The sequence below is a fragment of the Idiotropiscis lumnitzeri genome, chromosome 3 (genome assembly GCF_059441095.1).
Source record: "Idiotropiscis lumnitzeri isolate Australia: NSW breed Sydney's pygmy pipehorse chromosome 3, RoL_Ilum_1.0, whole genome shotgun sequence".
Taxonomy (NCBI): Eukaryota; Metazoa; Chordata; class Actinopteri; order Syngnathiformes; family Syngnathidae; genus Idiotropiscis; species Idiotropiscis lumnitzeri.
Genome location: NC_142393.1, coordinates 21,033,447 through 21,054,203, shown reverse-complemented (window position 1 = coordinate 21,054,203; position 20,757 = coordinate 21,033,447). Strand labels below are relative to the sequence as shown.

Genomic DNA, 20,757 nt, shown 5'->3' with positions numbered 1-20,757 from the left:
TTTTACTGTCTGTTTTAACTGTTTTGGGGACCTCATTTTATTGTTACTGAATAGGGAAGCGCTGCATTTGTGTTACTTTGTATCACTGTGGTGTTAGTAGCTTCAAGTGTGAACAACATTGAAAGAGCCATAAGGTAAAACAATCAAAAATACTTTAATTCACCACACTGCACCAGTGTGTGTGCGTGTGTGTTGAGTGCCACAATTGATGTGGGATTATATCTCATGGTCATATTCAATAATTAATAGATTCATGGTAGGTGTTCAGGCTATTTTGAACCTCTCCTCTATTTCATTGGGTGTTATGCTATAAGCACTCAAGGGTGCATCAATTATGAATACTTGCAAGCAGCCAATGATAAATCATCTACAAATATAATGTGCACTTTATGAGGTACACCTGCACAACCGCACTGGATTTAGCTGCAGTTCATAAAAGGGAGACATTTTTGACAACAAATTTTAGTATGATGCATTGCAGTATTGCAGACCTAAATGATTTCTGACTGCAACTGAATTTTCAATTTCAGATCTCTTGGAAAATATAAAACAAAACTGCATCTAATCTTTGTAACGGCAGAATGTTTGATAAAGCTCCTTTAATGGATCTCATTAAGTTGTGTAAGTGTACATTTTGTGATCATTGATTGAAAACACAGATAAGGATACTTGATTTCTAAACGACTCACTTTGATTATCTACGCCGATTCAAAAAAACACTTCCTCTCCAAATTTTCCAGAAAATAGATGTTTCTTTTCTTCAGGTTGGTGTTTTTGACCATACACCTACTGACCGTGAATACCACCAACACACCATCCACATCCACACATTACCTCTAACTCCCACTTGCAATAGCCCCCGAATTTTAGTATCCATGTTGTGCTGATTTATCAGCACACAGCTCCTCTCCAGAGGATTTGGCCTGCTCAGAGTATAAAATAACTGGAAGGAATAATCTGCAGCTTTGCACATTTTAGTATTAGTATCCCACAGCGTATCTGGGTCATTAGACAGGAGGATAGATAACTGATGATATCACGGACGTGTATTCAAATGTGTGTCAGTCATCTTGATGTGTCATTACTACCCTCACACGGTCCCTAATGCACTCAGGGTACACTTTTCGTCGACAGCGCAGATACGCTTGGATGGCTCTTGCTTTTTTTTGCAGGTCCACGCTGCCTTTAGCGTGTTTGAGAATTTGGTAGACAGCGCTGCACCATGCTGGGTGATACTGTTAATGGCGCGTTTTGCAAAATTGCCAGTGAATAAACAGAGGGGGATTCTTGAGTCTGCCACACTGGCCAAAATGAAGCTGTGACAATTTTCTCAGCTCAACTTAAAAAAAAAAGGCATATCTAGGCATTGATATTTATTTTGAAGTTGGTCTTGTTAACTTGTTGGCAGCATGGACTCCTCATGTTGTGTGCGGGTCGCTTGACTTCTTCTTCCGGACAATGTACTCATAAATAAGCGGGTACTCGAAGCATAAAAAAAAAGCCTAATTTTTCTGAACCAAGGTACTCTTTCTGCCATACTCTAATCACAACATCTCATTGGGCTCTATTTTAATGCAAGTCTGGTGTGAGGTGTGGTCTAAATCTGCGCAGAGGCAGGCTGGACCAAATTTTGGTGTTTTAGCAGACTCAGTCAGCTTGGTGCAGGTAAAAATAAGCATTTTGTGCCAGCGTACGTGTGAATACTTGATTCACCACTAATCATGTGGTTTCTCTCATTCCCTTTCATATCGGCACATAAGAAGCGCACAGTCCTTGACATAACAGAAGAAGAAACTGATGAGATAAAGTGCAGTCATAAAGAGCTGCAACTCCACCTCCAGGTGGATGATCTGAAGTTGGCCAGGGAGATCACAGATCTGTGAAGTTGGCACTTGGAGACCTCATTCCACCCAGATTGTTCGTGTCTGTGTTTTTGTATTTTTATCTTGACACGTCTACGAACTCTTAAATTCACGACCAGCACAGGTAAAATGAATGCACTTTTCGGCTTCTATACCCGTCAATGGCAGTGAATGAGTTAAATGTATACAGATGGTAAAATAATTTTTGAGTCTTCCTTTGCCTATGCACCACCTCCTCACAATAATTTTTTGGTTATTGGCAAACAGCAGCATAGAGTAGGTGGCACCAAAAAAAAAAATAATACAACCTGTGTGGAGCAAATTAGAAACAGACGCTTGTATTTTTTTGTAACATTTGGATAAATCAATCTCAGCTCTTAATTTTGTTCAGCAATACCAAATCTTAGCCAAGGACATTTGCATCACTGTGACTGCTCACTTCATTGAGACGTTTGGAACTCCCCTCTCAAATTGCTTCATTTACCGTCTCCCACATGTTTTTCATGCACTACCTGCTCTTAATTCTGTCTATGTAGGAACAGCAGTTAAAAAATGAAGTTTGATTACTTCTCAGGCCAAACCTTTGCACTTTCTTCTATCTGAGTGCCTGCAGTCTTGGTCGGTTGCCAAACATTACATCAACCTGCTTATAAGGTAGGCGTGCATGTGCATGTGTGTCTGTGCTTCAGAACTTTAACGTCATCTTTGCATGTGAGAATGAGCATGCCGGTCTCTTGGGAAGGGTGTGGAAAGCTAACACTTCCTAATGGTTTCAAGCTGTGCAAAAAGCAAATGGAGATCATCTTACTCCATTTCCTGCTTTCTCCACTTTTAAAAAAAAAAAACCCTTGTAATTGTCTGATCTAATGTAAACACCACTTTCTTATATGCTTGCACATGCAATTTGCATGTTACAATAGCAACAATGACATTTGAAGGTTAAATAGTGTGAGATTCTGGTCAGATGTTGATGAATGTAACAGGGATGACCTCATGCAGCGGAGGCCTTTTGACAAGAGGGTTATTTTCATGAAGAAGTGACAATGCCATCACTGGCTCAACAAGACTGGCCTGGTACATCAATTACTTTTCGGCAAAAAGAAAACATCAGAGCAGTGATGATTGAGTTGAAGGGCAAATATGCTCCACTCAACTTTAGTGTTTTTAAATAGCAGTTATTTGAGCAATTGGGCCCTGTTTGCATGCCAGGCGCAAGTCGTTTGGTATTTTGATAGACTTTGAGCCGATAAAGACGTGCCTGACATTGCAGAAACAAAGAAAAAACACCTTGGGGATTTCAGACGGGCCCTCGGCTTGGAAGCACTAACCGCTGAGCTAAAATTCTGGGTCGCTAGCTCACAGATTTACCTTGTAACCACATTGGAAGGTACAATTGAGGCTGAAACGGTTTATACATCGCACATTACGTCCATTCTGTCCCTAGTCTACTTTTTGTAAATAAATTTGCTGATGCCTCGCGGGGCAAGGCAGAAATTCCCAGTGAGGGGTAGCGCGTCTACCAAATTCACAAACATGCCAAACTAAACCATTGTCCCTGCATGAAAATGAGAATGTGTCCACTTTTACGCCAAACGCAGACAACTTTCGGTCACCCAACCATCAGGTGCGTTGTGGGCAAGGCTGCTCCACGTGATCATTTCATTTTCTGGACTTGATGGTCATTTCACTCATAAATTCTATACACTGGGTTTTTTTTTATGCCCCGTTTTTAGTTTTGCTTGAAATTCTCTTATTTGCCCATTGTTTGTACTCTATAACATATAATCAGGAGCAATACTATCATTTATTTTATTCTTCTGTTGAAAGAATTCTACTGTGATTTTGAGATCCATCATATTCAACAGAAAAACACTATTTATTGTTATTACAACTTTATTACACCCAGTGTATTGTAGTGTTTTTATTAGTGTTGTCATTTTTGTATATTCCACAATGGTTGTCAGAGTAATAATTCTGGGTCTTGGTTAAAAAAATAAAAAAGTGTTATTATTTTAGTCCAATACTGTGCCCCTGGGAATCAAATCACTCCCTTGATACCATGAAAATATGTCCTCTGAGCCAGCGACTGTTAGCAGTATAATAAATAACTCTTTGGGTGTCCGTTACTTTGGCATTTGCAGGAAAAAGTCAATTTTCTTTGTTTAAATAAAAAGTTCATAATATGATAGACACTTAGGTGGAGTTGGCCCATTGACATGTTTTAATGGAGGAAAGGCGGGTTTCTCAACTCCTTCCACTTGCACACATAACAGACCACACATAAGCGCATGCACGTTCACACACGCAGACGGACACTCTATCCCAGCTGTAAAGGTGGGAGGGGCCCTCTGCTGAGACAGCGAGAGGCAGGCAGTAATTTAGCATAGAAGGAAAAGTTCATTGGAGCTGTCTCAGTCCACCTCACAACATGACAGCGCGCACAGCGGAGTGAAGCTCACACCAGATCACAGGCTGGCAGTGAGCTGGGCACTGAGCGCCATGCAGGGCCGGGCAGGAAAAACCCCCAAACGGGAGATGGTGATAGAGTCGCCACAGAAGTACAAGTGCTTGGCTGAGATTGAGGCGGAGGTGGAGGCTGGTTCACACGTGACATTGGTAAGTTACTGATGTTAGTCCATCGTACACTTTATTGAGTGAGTCGGATGTTGTATAGAAGCAATCAGATCAGTTTGTTTAAAACACATTCAAACTCTCCCAGATTGGCTTTTAAAAACAGCTTTGAAGATGCCTTTTAAAAAGCGACTGGACGGAAATGGGAAATAGCAGCTCCGGGGTATACCTCTCTAGGGGGTTGAATGTTGATACTTATTTTTAGGAGCTAGAGTTCCTTTTGCTCCTTAACTCTTCCCGTGCCACTGATTCTGGACGTTTGCAATCTTGACACATGCTTTGGACAGAGAAAAGTAAGAAATACAGCATACACTCTCCAACCATTTGATAGGTATGCATCTCTAATGACAAGAGCTGTATTGAGAATGTTCTTGCATTGAGGTATCAGTGCTAATCGCTCAGCAACACGCCTGATGAAACATTATGTTGCAAAGGTCACCGTGTGTCTAAGACTGTATTCTGGTAAATACAACCAGCCATTAATTTTCTACCACTAATTTTATTCCGGGTGGCAGGTGAGCTGCAGTGCATCACAGCGCAATTCGGGACGTCGGGTACACTCTGGACTTATTGCCAGTCAATTAAAGGGCATATTTAGGCCGCTTACTCAATGCCTTCTTGGTAAATTTGCCCATCAAAGGAGCCGCCATTTATTTTCCCGCACTTTCAGATCGAACTCGCTGAAATGCACCCGCAGAAACTGTGGCTTCGCCAGAAAAATGGACGCATGGCACTATCTACTCCGGTATCTGGGACAGCGATGAATACTTTCTACACAAAGGGGCCTGAGCACTCGGATCATGGCTGGCGGTGGTCCGATTCTGTAATGCCTCTGATACGTCAGAAGCTGGAACGTTTGGAGGGGATGCAATTTATTGTTGATATAAAATGGAAAAACATAAGATTTGGAGATGCAGTAGGACCTCAACTTCTGAGTTAATTTTGTATCTTTTCTTACTCCATTCAAAATTTCGATTTTCCATATTTTGCATATTGAACAATTTTGACAATACTGTATTTGCAACCCTCTGAATGTCCGTAGCTCATTTGTAAGGACAGTTGGACTTATGCTGAGGGCAAAAAAATGAGAAAAAAAACAGCAACTTCTGTCGTGGTTGGCAAGATATTCGTTGACGCCCTGATAAATGTCACGGGACCCTTGAACTAATCACAAACCCCATCACTCGCAGTTTCACTCGTCTACTTTTTCATCTGCGTGTATAATGTTCTCTGAAGAATACACAGCAGAGTGTAAATTGTACTTGCCCCCTGAGAGAGTTTAATCAGAGCAGCACGGTGCCATGGTGATTAGCAAATTTGCTTCACAGCTGACGTTCGATATTCTGCCTTTATGTACTCCGCCTTCTCCGGCACCCCAGAAACATGCATGTTAGGTTATTTGATCACTCTAAATTGATTTTAGATGTACCCTGCCTCTCACCTAAAGTAATTTGGGACATGCTGTTGCTCACATGCAACCCTAATAAGGACAAGCGCTGTGAAAATGGATGAATGGATTATATTGAGAATTAAAATTAAATAAAAAAAAAACTCATCAATTATAATTGAGATCTACACATACTTGTGTAAAATAAGTCTGATAAAAGTGGAAGTCATGAAGTCGTGCGGACAAAACCTATTTTGGCAAAGACTAAAATCTCCAAATGTAAATGGAAGAGAAGTACAAAATTGTCTGAAAAATAATTAAACAAGTTTAGTGTAGATACCTGAAACATCTTAAGTTTTTTACTACTAGTACTTTACTACTACTACTAGATTACTTTACTACTTTATTACCCACCGCTAGTCCACTGTCACGATTAAGAGGAGTACTCCACTAGTTGCCGGTTTCGTAGTTGAGCTCATGACATAGTGACTGGTACAGTCATACACACACATACACAGCATGCTCATCCCTCCATCGCTCCCTTCACGTATCAAGCTGCTCGGACTGTTGACCACTTGTGAAAGAACAATGGCAACTTGTCCACACAGTTTGAATACCCCTCTCCTCTTGACAACAACTTCTCTGATATGCTTTACAGTTACCGGTCCCAAGTTTGTTTTGCTACATGTTGACGCCTTGTTATTGTTTTCTTTAGGTCAAGCCCAAGGTCATCGAGCCTCTGGACTACGAGAGTGTGATCATACAAAGCAAAATGCAGATAATCAGTGATAGTCTGCGGGACATGCTGCAGTTCCCACTGGATGACTTTCAGGTAAAAGTTTATGATTGCAACTTCAGTTTATGAACTTGCGACCTTAATCAAGGAATTGAACAGAGTGGTTATACAAGACGAGAAGAGAAATAAGATGCTTGATTTTTCAAAAGGTGTTACGGAGCCAGTGATTATTTCTTTATACATGACGGGGACCTGCAGTGGTGCTTTGAGCTATGAGTTTAATTCAGGATCATGCTCATTTCTTAAAACACTCACGTCTCAAATCATCTTTCTGCACCGAAATGGATGGAAAGGCAAATAATCTGTTGCAGTTCCTCTACCAAAACACAAACATATTTTTAAAGGGGAAGTCAAGCCAATATTTTCTAAATAATAATAGAATAATTCAGTCTAATAATATAGCAAATGTGGAATGTGAAATATACAGCAAATTCCGCATCTGAGGCAGCGGCCATTATACTATTTGTTTTTTACATCATAGTTTCTCAGGACTCAGGTAACGAGCAGCTCACGTGTTTCCTGAGTTTGGTCATGTGATGTTTTCAAGTTGAGCCGTTATTGGACGTTTTCAGTCGATAGCGAGTGGCAAAATGGACCCCCTTGAGATGGTGGGGTGAATTTTGCTGCTTAATTCATATTGCACAAAACGACTATTAATCAGAATACCATGTTTAGACTTGTGAGGGCCGCATACAACAAATTTAAAATATTTTGTTTAATTGCTTTCCCCTTTAACAACAAAAAATGCAAGAGCCTCAATTGTGAGATCCGGAAAAAAAATTACCTCAATTTTTTTTTAAACATGCAATCAGATTCCAATTATGTGATTGCAAAACTACTGAAAGCCCAGGGGGGCATATTTAAGTACTGGTAAGAAATGCTACAGCATTATACCCACTGTGGGGACTCACTCCTTCATTAGCATTTGAGATTACCAGGCAGAATCGATAGTTACATTTCTAAGGAATCTGCTCTGGCTTTCAGTTTAGAAGTTTTTAAACTAGCGGATTTGCTGCCACAATGACGCAGCTCATTTTCTCAGCCCGGCTCATATGGGTTTGGCATATGGAGATAAGGGTGGGCTTAGCCTGCGTGATAATCCTCAGTAACCTGTGTCGCTCTGTGTTTGCAATTTTAGCAACACTTGAAATGAGTGTTCCTTTCATTGTAAATAGAAAGAAATTGCTGCAGGAATCACCATCCATTAGGCAAGTTGAGACAGGGGTGAATATTTTAGTGACTGATGGAGGTTGCTCAAAGCCAGACATATCCATCTAACTTGTATATTGCTGGTGCTCACAAGCACAAGTGCTCTGAAGCATCGAAAATCAAATTCATTTTTGCTCTGCTGTCTAACCTGGCGTATGTTTTCAATCACTGGCCCCAGAGAAGAGGAGAGGAGAAGGAAGCGATTGTGAGGTTGGCAGTCTCAGAGGAGTTTACATGCACACATTCCGCCCTCTTGCAAGTGCATGTGAGCGCGCAAAGTGTGCGTGTAAGAGAGCGTGGTCTGACTGAGGAATTCCTTGCTTTGTTTAACGCGCCAAAATGCCACCCTTCTCGCATCTCTTTTATGCATCAAGCTCTGCATGCATTAATGTTTCACCTCAACGGCTGGTGCAGTCCTTACCTTGATTCATAATCTAAGCCTGTTCAGATGAGAGGCGAAATATCTTCTATGACACAGGTGTCAAACTCCGGTTCTCGAGGGCCGCTATCCTGTTTCTCTCCTCCAAACACATCTGATTGAATGAAATATTTTTGACATCCACTAAACTTGCCCATGGAGAACAGAATCTGTCTGCCTGGGCTCCGATCAAATCGACCGAAATCACGTTAGACGAGCAGTGACAGTATTTAGATGTGCCTTAGAAGACGTAAGATTTAAATTGACTTTCTGCCACCAAATTGTTACTCTGCCGGGAACATCTCCAAGGACACACTTGCTATGCAATGGAAATTGCCAATTTCCATCGCAGCGACAAGTGTAGTGAGCTTTGCGCCAATACGAAAAGAAAATATGCGCCGGCGTTTGGGCCAAGGTGCAGGTGTGACGTTTATGAAATTACAGCCCTTTAGTCTTTATGCAATTGCAATGTTTGGCATTTTTTTCCCCCTGAGGTAATAAAATCGCTGCCACGTTAGTATTCATGTTTTGTATTTGTAACGGCGAGCTGTGGCTATCTTTTTCTCTCTATTAAAATGATACCCTTTAGCAGCCACTCTAACCCTTAAAATATAACTCTGATCATTGTCCGTACATCAAATGAGTGCCAAAAATGCTTGCTTGCGTCAGAATATGAGACATTGAAGAGCAATGGCATATTTAGGTCATTGGAGCTCTTTCCAACACAAGTTGCCCGTGTTGAGTAACATTTAATGGTATCGCACTCTCCAAGCCCTGCGGCGCCAGCATTGATTTTCTCTTTTCTGGCTCTATGTCTAATAAAATGGAAGAGTTTTTTTTTTGTTTTTTTTTAACTAAGCATCCTACACTACCATTAATTCTCATTGCGAAACCTTTAAATCGGCCATGTGTGGGAATCTTTGATGATGATAATTTACCAAATCTGATTTATGGGAAACCTTGTGGCGATGACTTTTAATGCACTCCACAGCAAAGCGATACATTTACAGCTCTTCAGAAAAAAACAATTTAAAAAAAAAAAAACATGGATTCTGTGAAGTCGCAGTGGTAAGCACATCCTAAAAACAGTTGCCGCGACTGCAAATCCTGAACCAGTATTTTATGCTCCAAACATGCTTGATCCCACTTCTGTTTGAATTTTGTGCCTATCTCATTAGATCTCCATTCTGAGGCGCCAGGGCCGGACTTTGTTTTCCACTGTGCCAGAAAATGCAGAACAAGAAGCACACTCACTGTTTGTCCAAGAGGTAAAACCACCACAACAACCGTGCTAATGCGTTGAATTTAGTTTCAAAGGCTGGAGAAGCGTCGACTGAATCAGAAAAATAACATTGGCAGAAAGGGTTGCAAATGTTATTATCAGATTGAACTTTTCCACTCTCAATGAAATACACAGCAGATGGGCGTTTTTGATGCTACGCATGTTTCAGCAGACTGTGCTGAGTTTGGTTTGGGTGCGGCCCGATTGTAAGTGTAAAGCACATTCTGTCTTCGTAAGAGCCAGAAATGACATCATGACCTGGGATACGGGAGACAAATGGGAATGGTTCCAGATTCCAGAGATTTTGCCTCACTCCACATGTTCTGAATTTACACGATAGTTATGTTGTCGGGGTTGAGGAAGATGAGGACCCAAACGCAGGGAAGCCAGGCAGGGGTAACTTAAAGGGCATTTATTAAACAGAAAACTAAGGCAAACAAGGAACTTGGAAAAACTTAACGACAGGAAACCAACTACAGGGAGAGGCGACAGGAACTGGCAACCGGGACAGGCAACCGGGACAAGCGACAGGGACAAGCGACACTTAAAATGACAATGAACCAACAAGAACTGAAAGCAACCAGGGAACTAAATACACACAAATTGACGAGACAACGAGGAGCACCTGAATAAGACATGGAGGGTTGGAAGGACCGGATTGGTTGACACTAGGGCTTGGGTAAACGAGCACAGGTGGACACAATAGACAAGACGAGACAAGACACATATACAAGGCCAAAACATGAAACCAAATACTAAACTAAAAATAACAAATACAAATCATGACATATGTCTCTGTATCTTTTTCTTAAGTAGTCTTTTGGGCTTTTGTATATTTACTTTACAACGCAATATTTTACTTTGTCTCTCCACAGTGTATGAAAACATATAAGTCCGACTGGCATGTGGTAAATTACAAGTATGAGGAATATTCTGGAGACTTTCGACAGCTTCCCAAGTGAGTTTTTAGTAAGCTGGATGTTGGGTAAAGTCTTTCAAAGGTCATGGTCAGAGATGCACAAGCCAAGTTTGCACGTTTTGCAAATCTCGGATTGAAGAACACAGAGAAATGTGTGCAACAATGCAAAACAATCGAGGTTTATTGTTTATCGGCCACTGATGCTGATATCATTTGTTAACAGTTGAAAAGTGTTTCCACAATGCTTCATTTACAAGACCACCAGTTGAGTGTCATGGTTAAGATATTAGCGAGGACAAGACCGCAAAACACTGGCCTTGGCCCTGACTTTATGCTCAGAGGAAGTTAGCTGTTGAAAGGAGCAAAGGAAAAACAATCAACAGCTAAACAAAACACTTGACAAGCACTCCTGCACCATGTGCCTTTAAATAAGTGAAAAGTATTAAGTTTTGAATACTGTTATGTGTATATCAAATCAGATCAAATGTACTCTTCCCTTCAGTAAAATATTGAGGCCCGAGAAGCTGGTCACTCACCTGTTTGAGGTGGATGAAGATGTGGAAAAAGATGAGGTAACAAATTTGACCATGTTCCCCCTTGCCCCCCTTGAACTAGCAATTGGATATTGTTCCTAAATTGATGATGTACTGGCGTCTTAAAAGCACATTTCAACAGATTTGTCCAGAAACTAAATGTGAATGGAGCATATACTGCATGTATGACTAAAATATGTAGCCCATCATGTTATTGCTGTGAGTTGTTTTCGTATTTTTTAGGACATTTTTCTTTATGTCTTCACATGTTTTCCTGGCAGGACACAGTCTCGCTTGGGTCTCACAAGGGAGGAGTGTCTAAACGCGGCTGGCTGTACAAAGGCAACATGAACAGTGCAATCAGTGTTACTATGCGAGTGAGTACCAAAACAATGGTCTCGCCCCATTCCAGAGGCGGTCAATGGTCGGTATTCACGTCTTTAAGATCAATACGTGCAGTTCTTTTTTTTTTCTTGATTATCTCATCTCAACACTGATAGTAGGTTTCAGATCTGCAGTTTTCCTTAATCAGGGCTAGAACTGGGGGTAATGGATTAGAGTGTTAAAGGCCAGCACAAAATATTCCCTTCAGTTATGTTTCAAGATATTTGTTATACTTTTCTTACAGCTGCCTCATTAACAACGCACCGCAAATTGTCATTCTATAGTCCTTCAAAAGGAGATACTTCCGCCTGGCTCAGCTTGGAGACGGATCATACAATCTAAATTTCTACAAGGATGAAAACACCTCCAAGGAACCCAAGGGAACGATCTTTCTTGACTCATGTATGGGGGTTGTTCAGGTTAGGAGTGAAGGGCTGCACACACACTCAAACATTACTTGAATTAACAATGTTTATTGTTGTGATTATTAGATAGTTTGCACAATTGTAGACTTGCATACTGAACTGCGTGGAATGTGGAATATTTGGGGAAATTGATCAAGATCAATGGGAGGGACAAAAATTTTGGACAACACTTCTCACTATGATGCAGTGCAGTTCCTCACACGAGTAAAAATTACAATCACAATAATGCAAACATTAAGGTAAAACCACTCAGACCGTGTCAAGCAAAACAGAATTTTTTTGTAAAGACTGATTTTTTTTTGTCAGCGTCACACTTATGCAGTCACGACAATCGTAAAAAAAAAAAAGCAACATGTTTTTGGTTGACAAAGAATACCAGCACTTTTACACTCATTAATTTAAATAGAAAATAATTTGTAAAATAATCACTTTTAAAGCCACACACATTCAGAGTCGCATATACTACAGTGTAGACTATGCGAATGGTGACCCCAAGTAGACAACAATAACAGTGTACCTCACATGCGCATTTTGTATAGATATTATGCATAAAGCTTCGAAATATGCATATATAATAGACTAATAAACTAATAAACTTCTCATTTATTAATTCATATCATGGTTTTCCAGAACAATAAAGTAAGGAGGTTAGGCTTTGAGCTGAAGATGCAGGATAAGAGCACATTTCTGCTGGCTGCAGAGAGTGAACTGGAGATGGAGGAATGGATCAGTACCCTCAACAAAATTCTCCACAGCAACTTTGAACAAGCCGCGCAGGAGAAACATCACAGGGATATACAAGATGGTATGTTTTGTTTTTGTATTATTCATTATCACCACATATCACTATAATATCCTTTCATTCATCCAAAAAGAATTCCGCCTTGAAGATAGATAGATGTTCTGTATAATGCCATCATTTGATCTTTTCCACAGATGAGGATGATGGAAAAGCTAACCTGTCCTCTGGAAGTTTTCAGGACAGTTTTCAGGTGGATTGTTTTTTTTCCTCTCTCCATCTTCAGCTTTGAGCAATTATTGTCAACTCTTCTTCAGAAGTAATCTCAGAGACACGAACATTATTTTGTAAATCATTTTTAGAAACATCATCAATGCTCATTGCAAGAATATTAAAGCAATGGCAATGAAAAGCAAAACACACAAATTTGTGAAACACTCACTTTTACTACTATACAAATAAAGTTGTATCGGTTTGCAGTTGAATTTTGTAACAATTACGTGTTTTGCTTTCTTTCTAGACGGCCAGAGATATTGAGTTTAAAATGAGGAGTGAAGCCAGACTGAAATTATTTACATTGGACCCTGACACACAGGTAATGTGTTGAAATCCAAATGATAAATTGACAATGGCTTTATGGCAAGGCTGCCTCTATTCCCAGAAACTGGATTTCACTCGCATTGAACCAGATGTGCATCAGTTTGAGGAGAAATTTGGGAAAAGCGTGTTAGTCAGCTGTCATGACTTGTTGTTCAACCTGCAATGTTGCATTGCAGAGAATGAAGAAGGACCAACAACTAATGTACGTTCTCTAATTTATAAAAGTCAGAAAACAGCTTGTGTCCGTTTTTTGAAGACTTAAAACATTCATTTAGATGACGATAAATGTGTTCTTTCTTTCCTCAAAGGTGGAACCTTTCTACGTAGTTCTGTCCCTCTTTGACGTTCAGAACAGCAGAAAAATCTCCGCTGATTTCCATGTGGATCTCAATCACCCTTCGGTCCGACAAATGACACCACGTTCTGCTTGTGACCACGACTTGCACATGAATGGTTGCAGGAGCGAGGATCCCTTTGGCAGCCAAAGGCTGGCCAGCGGGTTTCCGGAGACAGCTCTCCAATACCCCAAGCAGGCTGTGTTTTCAGTCACGTGCCCCCATCCTGAGATCTTTCTGGTGGCGAGGATTGAGAAGGTCCTCCAAGGGGGTATCACCCATTGTACTGAACCCTACATGAAAAGCTCAGACTCCACAAAGGTGCCGACATGACAGTTGCCGCAAGTTAATCTACTTCCTCTATTTATTTGTATTTTTTTCTGAAAAATAATCTCCTGTCCCGATTAGATGGCTCAAAGGGTGCTGAAGAATGCAAAGATAGCCTGCAGCAGATTGGGCCGATACCGGATGCCGTTCGCCTGGTCTGCAAGGTGTTTTTTCCCACTCAATTCTGAATACTTCCATGTACATTTGCGGATTAACTTAAAATGCACATTTGCAGGTGAACTAAAATACTGAATGCACATATCCAACGAATCACCGTTTGAGTACTTTTTGCACCACTTGCTGTCTTCTAAAGAGCTGAACAGCTAAACTCAGAGTAGGTGCTAAAATCTTTTCTAAAGACATCTTGGTCTACGGCTTGTGGAATCTTTGTTTGCAACCTGCTCATGACACTCAGTGGCCACTTCCCTCTGAGAACATTGTGTTTGAAGCCTGCAATTGATCGTACTATGGCTGAAACAGTTAATTAAATAACTCAAATAACTTGATTACACGAAAAGATCGTCGCAGAATCAGTGCCTTTATGTTACGTTTAATTATTATCAGCGGGGTTATGTCATCTGTTTATTGCTCAGGGATCATTTTTCCACATAACAAATAGCGCAGTGTGCTACGCGATGACAAGAGTAATCAGGAAAATACTCAATTCTAAAAATATTAAATAGTCACAGCCCCATAGCGTACTGTTGTCGTCTTTGTCTTGCGTTGATCAAAATGTAAACAGCATGAAGAAGAATTTTGCCTTTCAGTTCCTTCTTCGAGAACAGTAAGTAGAGCAAATATTAATGAAACATGCAAAAGATGGACATGTGCATTTAAAAGTTAAAGGCCAAATTAGGTTTAAGGTTGTAGTTCATTTTGCGATCATCTTGCAGTTTCCTCCAAAAGCCCATTGTCCTTAACTCCTGATTAGTAGTAAATATTAAGAGGTCAGGCAAGTTAGCATTCCATACAATTATTATGTGCATCGAGTGGGCGGGTTGGCTCAATCAGGCCAGAGTGAGGCTCAGTCACTCTATTCCAAGATCTGCCCTCGCTGACTTAATGTATCTAAGAGAAGCTAAACTGAAATGTGATTTTTTATTATTTATTCCCACAGGCCAGTGTTCAAAGATGCATCAGGAACTTTGGATAGAAACGCTTTCTTCTCAGCTCTTTACCGTCAAGACAGCAGCAAGTTGTCGGATGAGGACATGTTCAAACTTCTCAGTGATTTTAGAAAGTAATCTTTCCCCTTCCTTCCTTTGTGCTAATATCTCTGCAAGATATTCTCACAGCTGTTTTCCATTCATTATTCTGTTTTCCCTACAGACCTGAGAAAATGGCTAAACTTCCTGTGCTGTTGGGGAATCTGGATGTAACAATTGAATGTGTGGCTCCGGATTTGACCAGTAAATATACTCATCGTTGTCACAAAAATAATCTAATGTAATGTAAGGTAATGTGAGCAAATATACATCAAAGCAGCTTTTGTCGTCTGACTGCAGATTGCCTCACTTCCTCCTACATCCCTTTGAGGAACTTTGAAGTAAATAAATCAAGCAGCGCCGCTCTGGAGGTGGAGGAATTTGTGCCCTCCATTGCCAAGTGCTCCCAACCCTTTACCAACTATAAAAACCATCTTTATGTATATCCAAATCACCTCAAATATGATGGTCAGAAATCGTTTGCTAAGGTATGTTCTGCAAGCAGGCATTAGGAACATTTGACTGATTTGGATTATATTCACCTGTACTACTTTTACCTTTTTATTGGCCCTGTTTTTATTGAAGCATGCAGATTTTCTTTCCCTCGCTGTTTTCCCCAAATATTTTCCCTTCACTGGCAGGGGAAGTTTCTGTTTCAATTTCCATTTATTTTAGTTGTCAGCAGGATTCCGCTATGTCACTGTCTGAGTAGAATGTTTTTTCCAAATTTTTGTCGGAGTCAGCCTCCCCTGATGTACTTCTTGTCTCCACAGGCCAGGAATATTGCCGTTTGCATTGAATTCAAGGATTGTGACAAAGAAGAAGCCCAGCCACTGAGGGTATGCTTACACAATGATTTTATGCATGTCAGGTAAGGAGTTGGCAGAGAAAACCATCAAGAGAATTAATCACCACATGGTATGTGCGAGTTCAGAATTTGTAATGAAAAGGATACATTAGGGATTTAGTAAATGTACACTCAACGGAAAGAAACAAAAAAAGAAAGTCAGTTACAGTATGTGCACGTCATAAGTAATTTTCAAGTCTTGACAAGCGGTGGGCATCGTCAGTCCGTCAGCATTTCAAGCCGACCCACGTGTATCAAGTCCAACCTTTGCCGGCAACAGACAATCGGCGTGGAGAACATCATTTCCATGCCACCGCCGCACATGCAGACACGCAGCTAACTAATGGAAAAAAAACATAATCATTGAACTAAAAATAATAGGATTTGTCATTGCGCTCTGTGGGACTGAAAGTTATACAGCACTGTGTCATTTTTTTTTCTTTTTTCGTTATTTGGCTGCATGTCAGTTATGCGGGATGGTAAAACCGTTCTCAATGCCGTTTGGCAAACTTGGACCGACTGGGGGGGCCTGAAATACTGACGAAAGCTCACTGACACACTTACGCACTGACGAATGCCCACCTTTGTTACCAAGCAAGTCCCAAGTTACTGTAGTAAAAATAAAGCGAGTCAAGATGAGACCCTGCTGAATTTCGAGTAAGTTGAATCTAGTCATGAGTCACAACACAAGTCATACTTTGTCGCAACATGACACAAAGCAAAGATCTAAAGGTTTAGTCAACTCCAAAATGTTTTTAACAATATGTCGAATGCACCCGCATTAGTCTGAACATGGCTTCCTGATTAATATTGCATTTTTAGAATTTGAATTAAGTAGACAAATGCATCCGTTTTTAGTCATCTCAGGAGGCAGCCATCTTGTCACTTGATGTCAACTGAAAATGATATTGCAGTTGCTCACGGCAGTTTTCTGAGTTTGGTCATGTGATTAGTTGTGATGTCATTTCCAGTCAACAGCATGATGTGATTAATTTGACTTTTTGTTTTATCTGGAGGTTTTATTTAATGAACCTCATGCTGCTTTCTTCAATTAACGACAGTGCATCTATGGTCATCCTGGAAGTTCTCTATTCATCAAGCAAGCCTACGCAGCTGTTTTGCACCATCACCAGAACCCTGAATTCTATGATGAGGTTACTTTTTGTCTCAATTTATCCCTCTAGTAATCTTTGTGTTCATTTGATGAGATAAGACTGTTTTTCAGTGCGACCTGAATACTCTACGAGAACCAATATCAAGGAATCTCTTTCTCTCCCGCAACCCAGATAAAGATAGAACTGCCAACTCAACTCCACCAAAAGCACCACCTTCTTTTTACCTTCTATCACGTTAGCTGTGACAACAACAAGAAGAAGAAAGATGTGGTAGAGACCCCAGGTAAATTGTTTTCAGAGCATAACATACTAAATTAATGAAAATACAACAAAAGACAATATTTTTTTCATGCCCACTCAAGTGCAAAGTGTAATTTAACTGTGCAAATGTGGGTGAAGCTTTATTTTGGCATTTCGGCAGACAGGTGAAGTTAGAAAAAGCCGTTTGCACCGTTGTGGGAGTGAACACAGTCGACCTGATTCAACACGCTCAATGTACTGTCATAAGGAACTCCATTTGTGGATGATATAAAGTTGTATCTATGTGTGACTACCAACCAACCCGCAACACACAAACACTCACGCACGCGCACACACACCCCCACCCCCACACACACGCACACACGTTATGTTGTAGTCAGGGGGCTGCTTTTAATAATATATTGAAGATGTTAATACTAATAATGATGCATTCAATTAATTAATTTCAACAATGATTCAGAGTTTTCGATGCACGCTCTTTTCATATTTATGAATGAAATATGATGACATTCACCAAACATGCCAGTGGAGTGAATTTGTCTGCCTGCAACTTGATCAAATCCATCCAAAATCACGTTACACCACCTGAACCACAACTTAGACCTGATTTTAGTCAGTCTTAGGTCTAGTCTACTTCTTGTCACTAAATTGTCAGGTGTCCTGGGGGTGTGTAATAGTAAACACCGCTCAGTCCGCTGGAACAGCAACAGTGGTGTAGTGTGGTCTGCCAAATTCCCAAACTCGCCAAACTAGACTTGCTCCGGCACAAAACTCAAGATGCACCAGTTTTTACACCAAGCGCACGTGTACTTGTCTGCGAAAATAGTGCCCATAATATGAAACATAATAGTAAAGTTCAAGAAAAATAGCAGAGATATTATGGTACAAACTGTGACTTTAACACAGCAGCAACACATGCAGACAAAATACAGTCTCTCCCTACGCTGTGGGAATAACAGGTTTTACAATGGCAAACCGTTGACCTGTAATACACGCAACGTACGTCCTCTTGCTTCTACTCTACATGTTATTTGCGCCATCTTTTCCCTTCTATGAGAATGGGTCACAAGAAGGTAAAGTGGTGATAGCAGTTGTACGAGGCTAGTAGCAATAATTAAATAATAAATAAAGCTATAGAATCAAAGACCACCATTATGAAAAATTTGTAAGGTAAAATGGAGTTTACATCAACCTTAGTGGCTTCTGTGCTTTTATTTTCATGGTAATTGTTATCCAGAGGCGACTGGTAAAAAATATATCCTTTCTTCCAACAGTGGGCTCAGCATGGTGGCCTCTGCTAAAAGATGGTCGAGTCAACATGACTGAACAGCAGCTACCAGTGGCTGCTCATTTGCCCGCGGGCTACCTCACTTGTCAGGATGCTGTGAATAAGGTGAAAAGTAAAATGTTCACATCAGCTCATTTGTAAGGGACATTTGGTTTACGGAACAGACGTTTATCTCATTCCTATTTGAAAAATGGGTTTGAGAGCTTTTACAGAAAAAATACCATTCTAACAAAAAGTCTCAATCCACTTTTTGTCATTGCAGCATTCTGGCTTGGACATCAAGTGGGTTGACGGAGGAAAGCCGCTCTTCAAAGTCTCAACACATCTTGTTTCCACAATTTACACTCAGGTATCATGTAAAGCCGAGGTGCCCAAGTCCAGTTCTCGGCCCCCATTCATACTTTTTTAGATGTCTCCCTCCTCCAACACACCATATATATATAAAATATACCGCAAATCCCCACAATTTCACAAGAAAATTAGTGATTAGTTATTATAAATATTTAACTTTGCCTTTCACATTTTTTTGACAAATTTGATTTCAACCTTTGCAACTACAAGTCTCACATTCTACTTAATTCCACAGCATTTCAGTCCATTGTCTAGAGATAGCATCAGCATTTCTACTGACATTGCATTGTCTGTTTGTGAAAAATGTTTAACAAATCCCAATTCATTTAGGATCAACATTTGCACAACTTCTTCCACCACTGTGAAAGAATCGAATTGTCAGAACAAGCACCAGAGGGCGGGCTGGTGAAATTCCTAAAGGTTACATATTTCATCTTCTAAACTAAAACAAGATTTGCTATGTATTCATGTCCCTTTAAATGCCATCTACTCCCTTCCTTGCCAGAGTCTCCATGCTGTGGAAGGCCATATCATGGTGAACTTTCTTCCCACCATCCTCAACCAGCTGTTCTGTGTCCTCACCGGGGCCTCGCATGAAGATGTGGCTGTCAATGTGACGAGGCGAGACTAAAACCACCAGCATAATGGGTTATACTACACTTTTGTTTCCCATTTAACAAGATGGCTCTTGCTTTCTCTTTAGGGTAATGGTGCACATTGTAGCACAATGCCACGAAGAGGGGCTGGAACATTATCTGAGGTCTTATGTCAAGGTTGGAATGTATATTGTGGATACAATATAAACAATGGCTATGCTGTCGCCAAATAAAAAAATATAGATGTTGATCTTTCCTTTGTACAGTTTGTCTTTAAACCAGAGCCTCGTTCATCGAAGAATGAAAACAACATTCACGAGGAGCTGACTAAAGCCATGACAGCAATTCTGAAGCCATCCACTGATTTCCTAACAAGCAACAAGCTGCTGAAGGTAAACCAAACTCATGAAACTCTTTAAAGCAAGTCTACATTAAAACTTGCACTGGTCGGATGTTCTTGTAAACAGATTTCACTTTACATTGCAGCATTCTTGGTACTTCTTTGAAGCATTAGTCAAATCAATGGCTCATTATCTCACAGAGAGTGGTAGAGTCAAGGTACGTTAGTTTTCTGTTGTTGTTACAGCCCACCTCACACATCCCAAACGCAAAGTCTGTCTTTAATTTCCTGTCTTGGTACAGCTGTCAAGAAACCAACATTTCTCTGCCTCCTTCTACCATGCTGTTGAGATTTTGGTCAACATGCTGATGCCTCACATCACCCAGAAATACAAAGACAACCTGGATGCGGCACGCAATGCTAATCACAGCCTGGCAATTTTCATTAAGGTTGGTTTCACTCTCACAATTTGCAGTAAAACATCTGTCTCTCTTGGTCGATATTCCCAACTGGATTGGGGTCAACATGTCAGTGTTGAAAACATTGTCTTTATCCCCCTTGTTCTCCCATCAGCGCTGCTTCACCTTTATGGACCGTGGATTTGTGTTCAAGCAGATCAATAATTACATGAATTGCTTCATACCTGGAGATCCCAAGGTTTTGAAATACATTTCTCTCAGATTTTCGGTTAAACTCCCTTAAAGCCACATTGTAAAATGTCTCATTTTTTTTTCAGACTTTGTATGAGTTTAAGTTTGAATTCTTGAGAATTGTGTGCAACCATGAGCATTATGTTCCTCTCAATCTTCCCATGCCATTCGGAAAAGGACGCATGCACAGGTTCCAAGGTAAGTTAGATTCCGTATTACTCTCATGATCTAGACCTCGTCATGCTGGAGTTCCATTG

The 20,757-nt window shown here is 40.5% G+C and overlaps 1 protein-coding gene across 4 annotated transcripts in view; it reads left to right on the top strand.

Moving 5' to 3' along the window:
• Positions 1–4,267: 4,267 nt before the first annotated feature.
• LOC148340325 (dedicator of cytokinesis protein 9-like) overlaps positions 4,268–20,757 on the top strand; it is a 32,573-nt gene continuing 16,083 nt past the window's right edge. For all 4 annotated transcript variants that reach the window (XR_015842474.1, XM_088289781.1, XM_088289779.1 and 1 more), the window contains exons 1-29: positions 4,268–4,478; positions 6,596–6,712; positions 9,482–9,571; positions 10,461–10,543; positions 11,007–11,076; positions 11,319–11,414; positions 11,706–11,840; positions 12,477–12,651; positions 12,783–12,838; positions 13,106–13,180; positions 13,247–13,387; positions 13,494–13,841; positions 13,929–14,011; positions 14,965–15,087; positions 15,177–15,256; positions 15,353–15,540; positions 15,826–15,891; positions 16,961–17,053; positions 17,186–17,297; positions 18,550–18,668; positions 18,826–18,912; positions 19,245–19,334; positions 19,420–19,535; positions 19,618–19,687; positions 19,777–19,902; positions 19,997–20,068; positions 20,153–20,299; positions 20,424–20,507; positions 20,587–20,698. Coding sequence is in view for 3 of the 4 variants with exons in the window: in XM_088289781.1 (XP_088145907.1) it covers positions 4,362–4,478; positions 6,596–6,712; positions 9,482–9,571; positions 10,461–10,543; positions 11,007–11,076; positions 11,319–11,414; positions 11,706–11,840; positions 12,477–12,651; positions 12,783–12,838; positions 13,106–13,180; positions 13,247–13,387; positions 13,494–13,841; positions 13,929–14,011; positions 14,965–15,087; positions 15,177–15,256; positions 15,353–15,540; positions 15,826–15,891; positions 16,961–17,053; positions 17,186–17,297; positions 18,550–18,668; positions 18,826–18,912; positions 19,245–19,334; positions 19,420–19,535; positions 19,618–19,687; positions 19,777–19,902; positions 19,997–20,068; positions 20,153–20,299; positions 20,424–20,507; positions 20,587–20,698 (3,271 nt within the window). In the remaining variant the exon portion in view is untranslated. The remainder of the gene's footprint in view (positions 4,479–6,595; positions 6,713–9,481; positions 9,572–10,460; positions 10,544–11,006; positions 11,077–11,318; positions 11,415–11,705; positions 11,841–12,476; positions 12,652–12,782; positions 12,839–13,105; positions 13,181–13,246; positions 13,388–13,493; positions 13,842–13,928; positions 14,012–14,964; positions 15,088–15,176; positions 15,257–15,352; positions 15,541–15,825; positions 15,892–16,960; positions 17,054–17,185; positions 17,298–18,549; positions 18,669–18,825; positions 18,913–19,244; positions 19,335–19,419; positions 19,536–19,617; positions 19,688–19,776; positions 19,903–19,996; positions 20,069–20,152; positions 20,300–20,423; positions 20,508–20,586; positions 20,699–20,757) is intronic.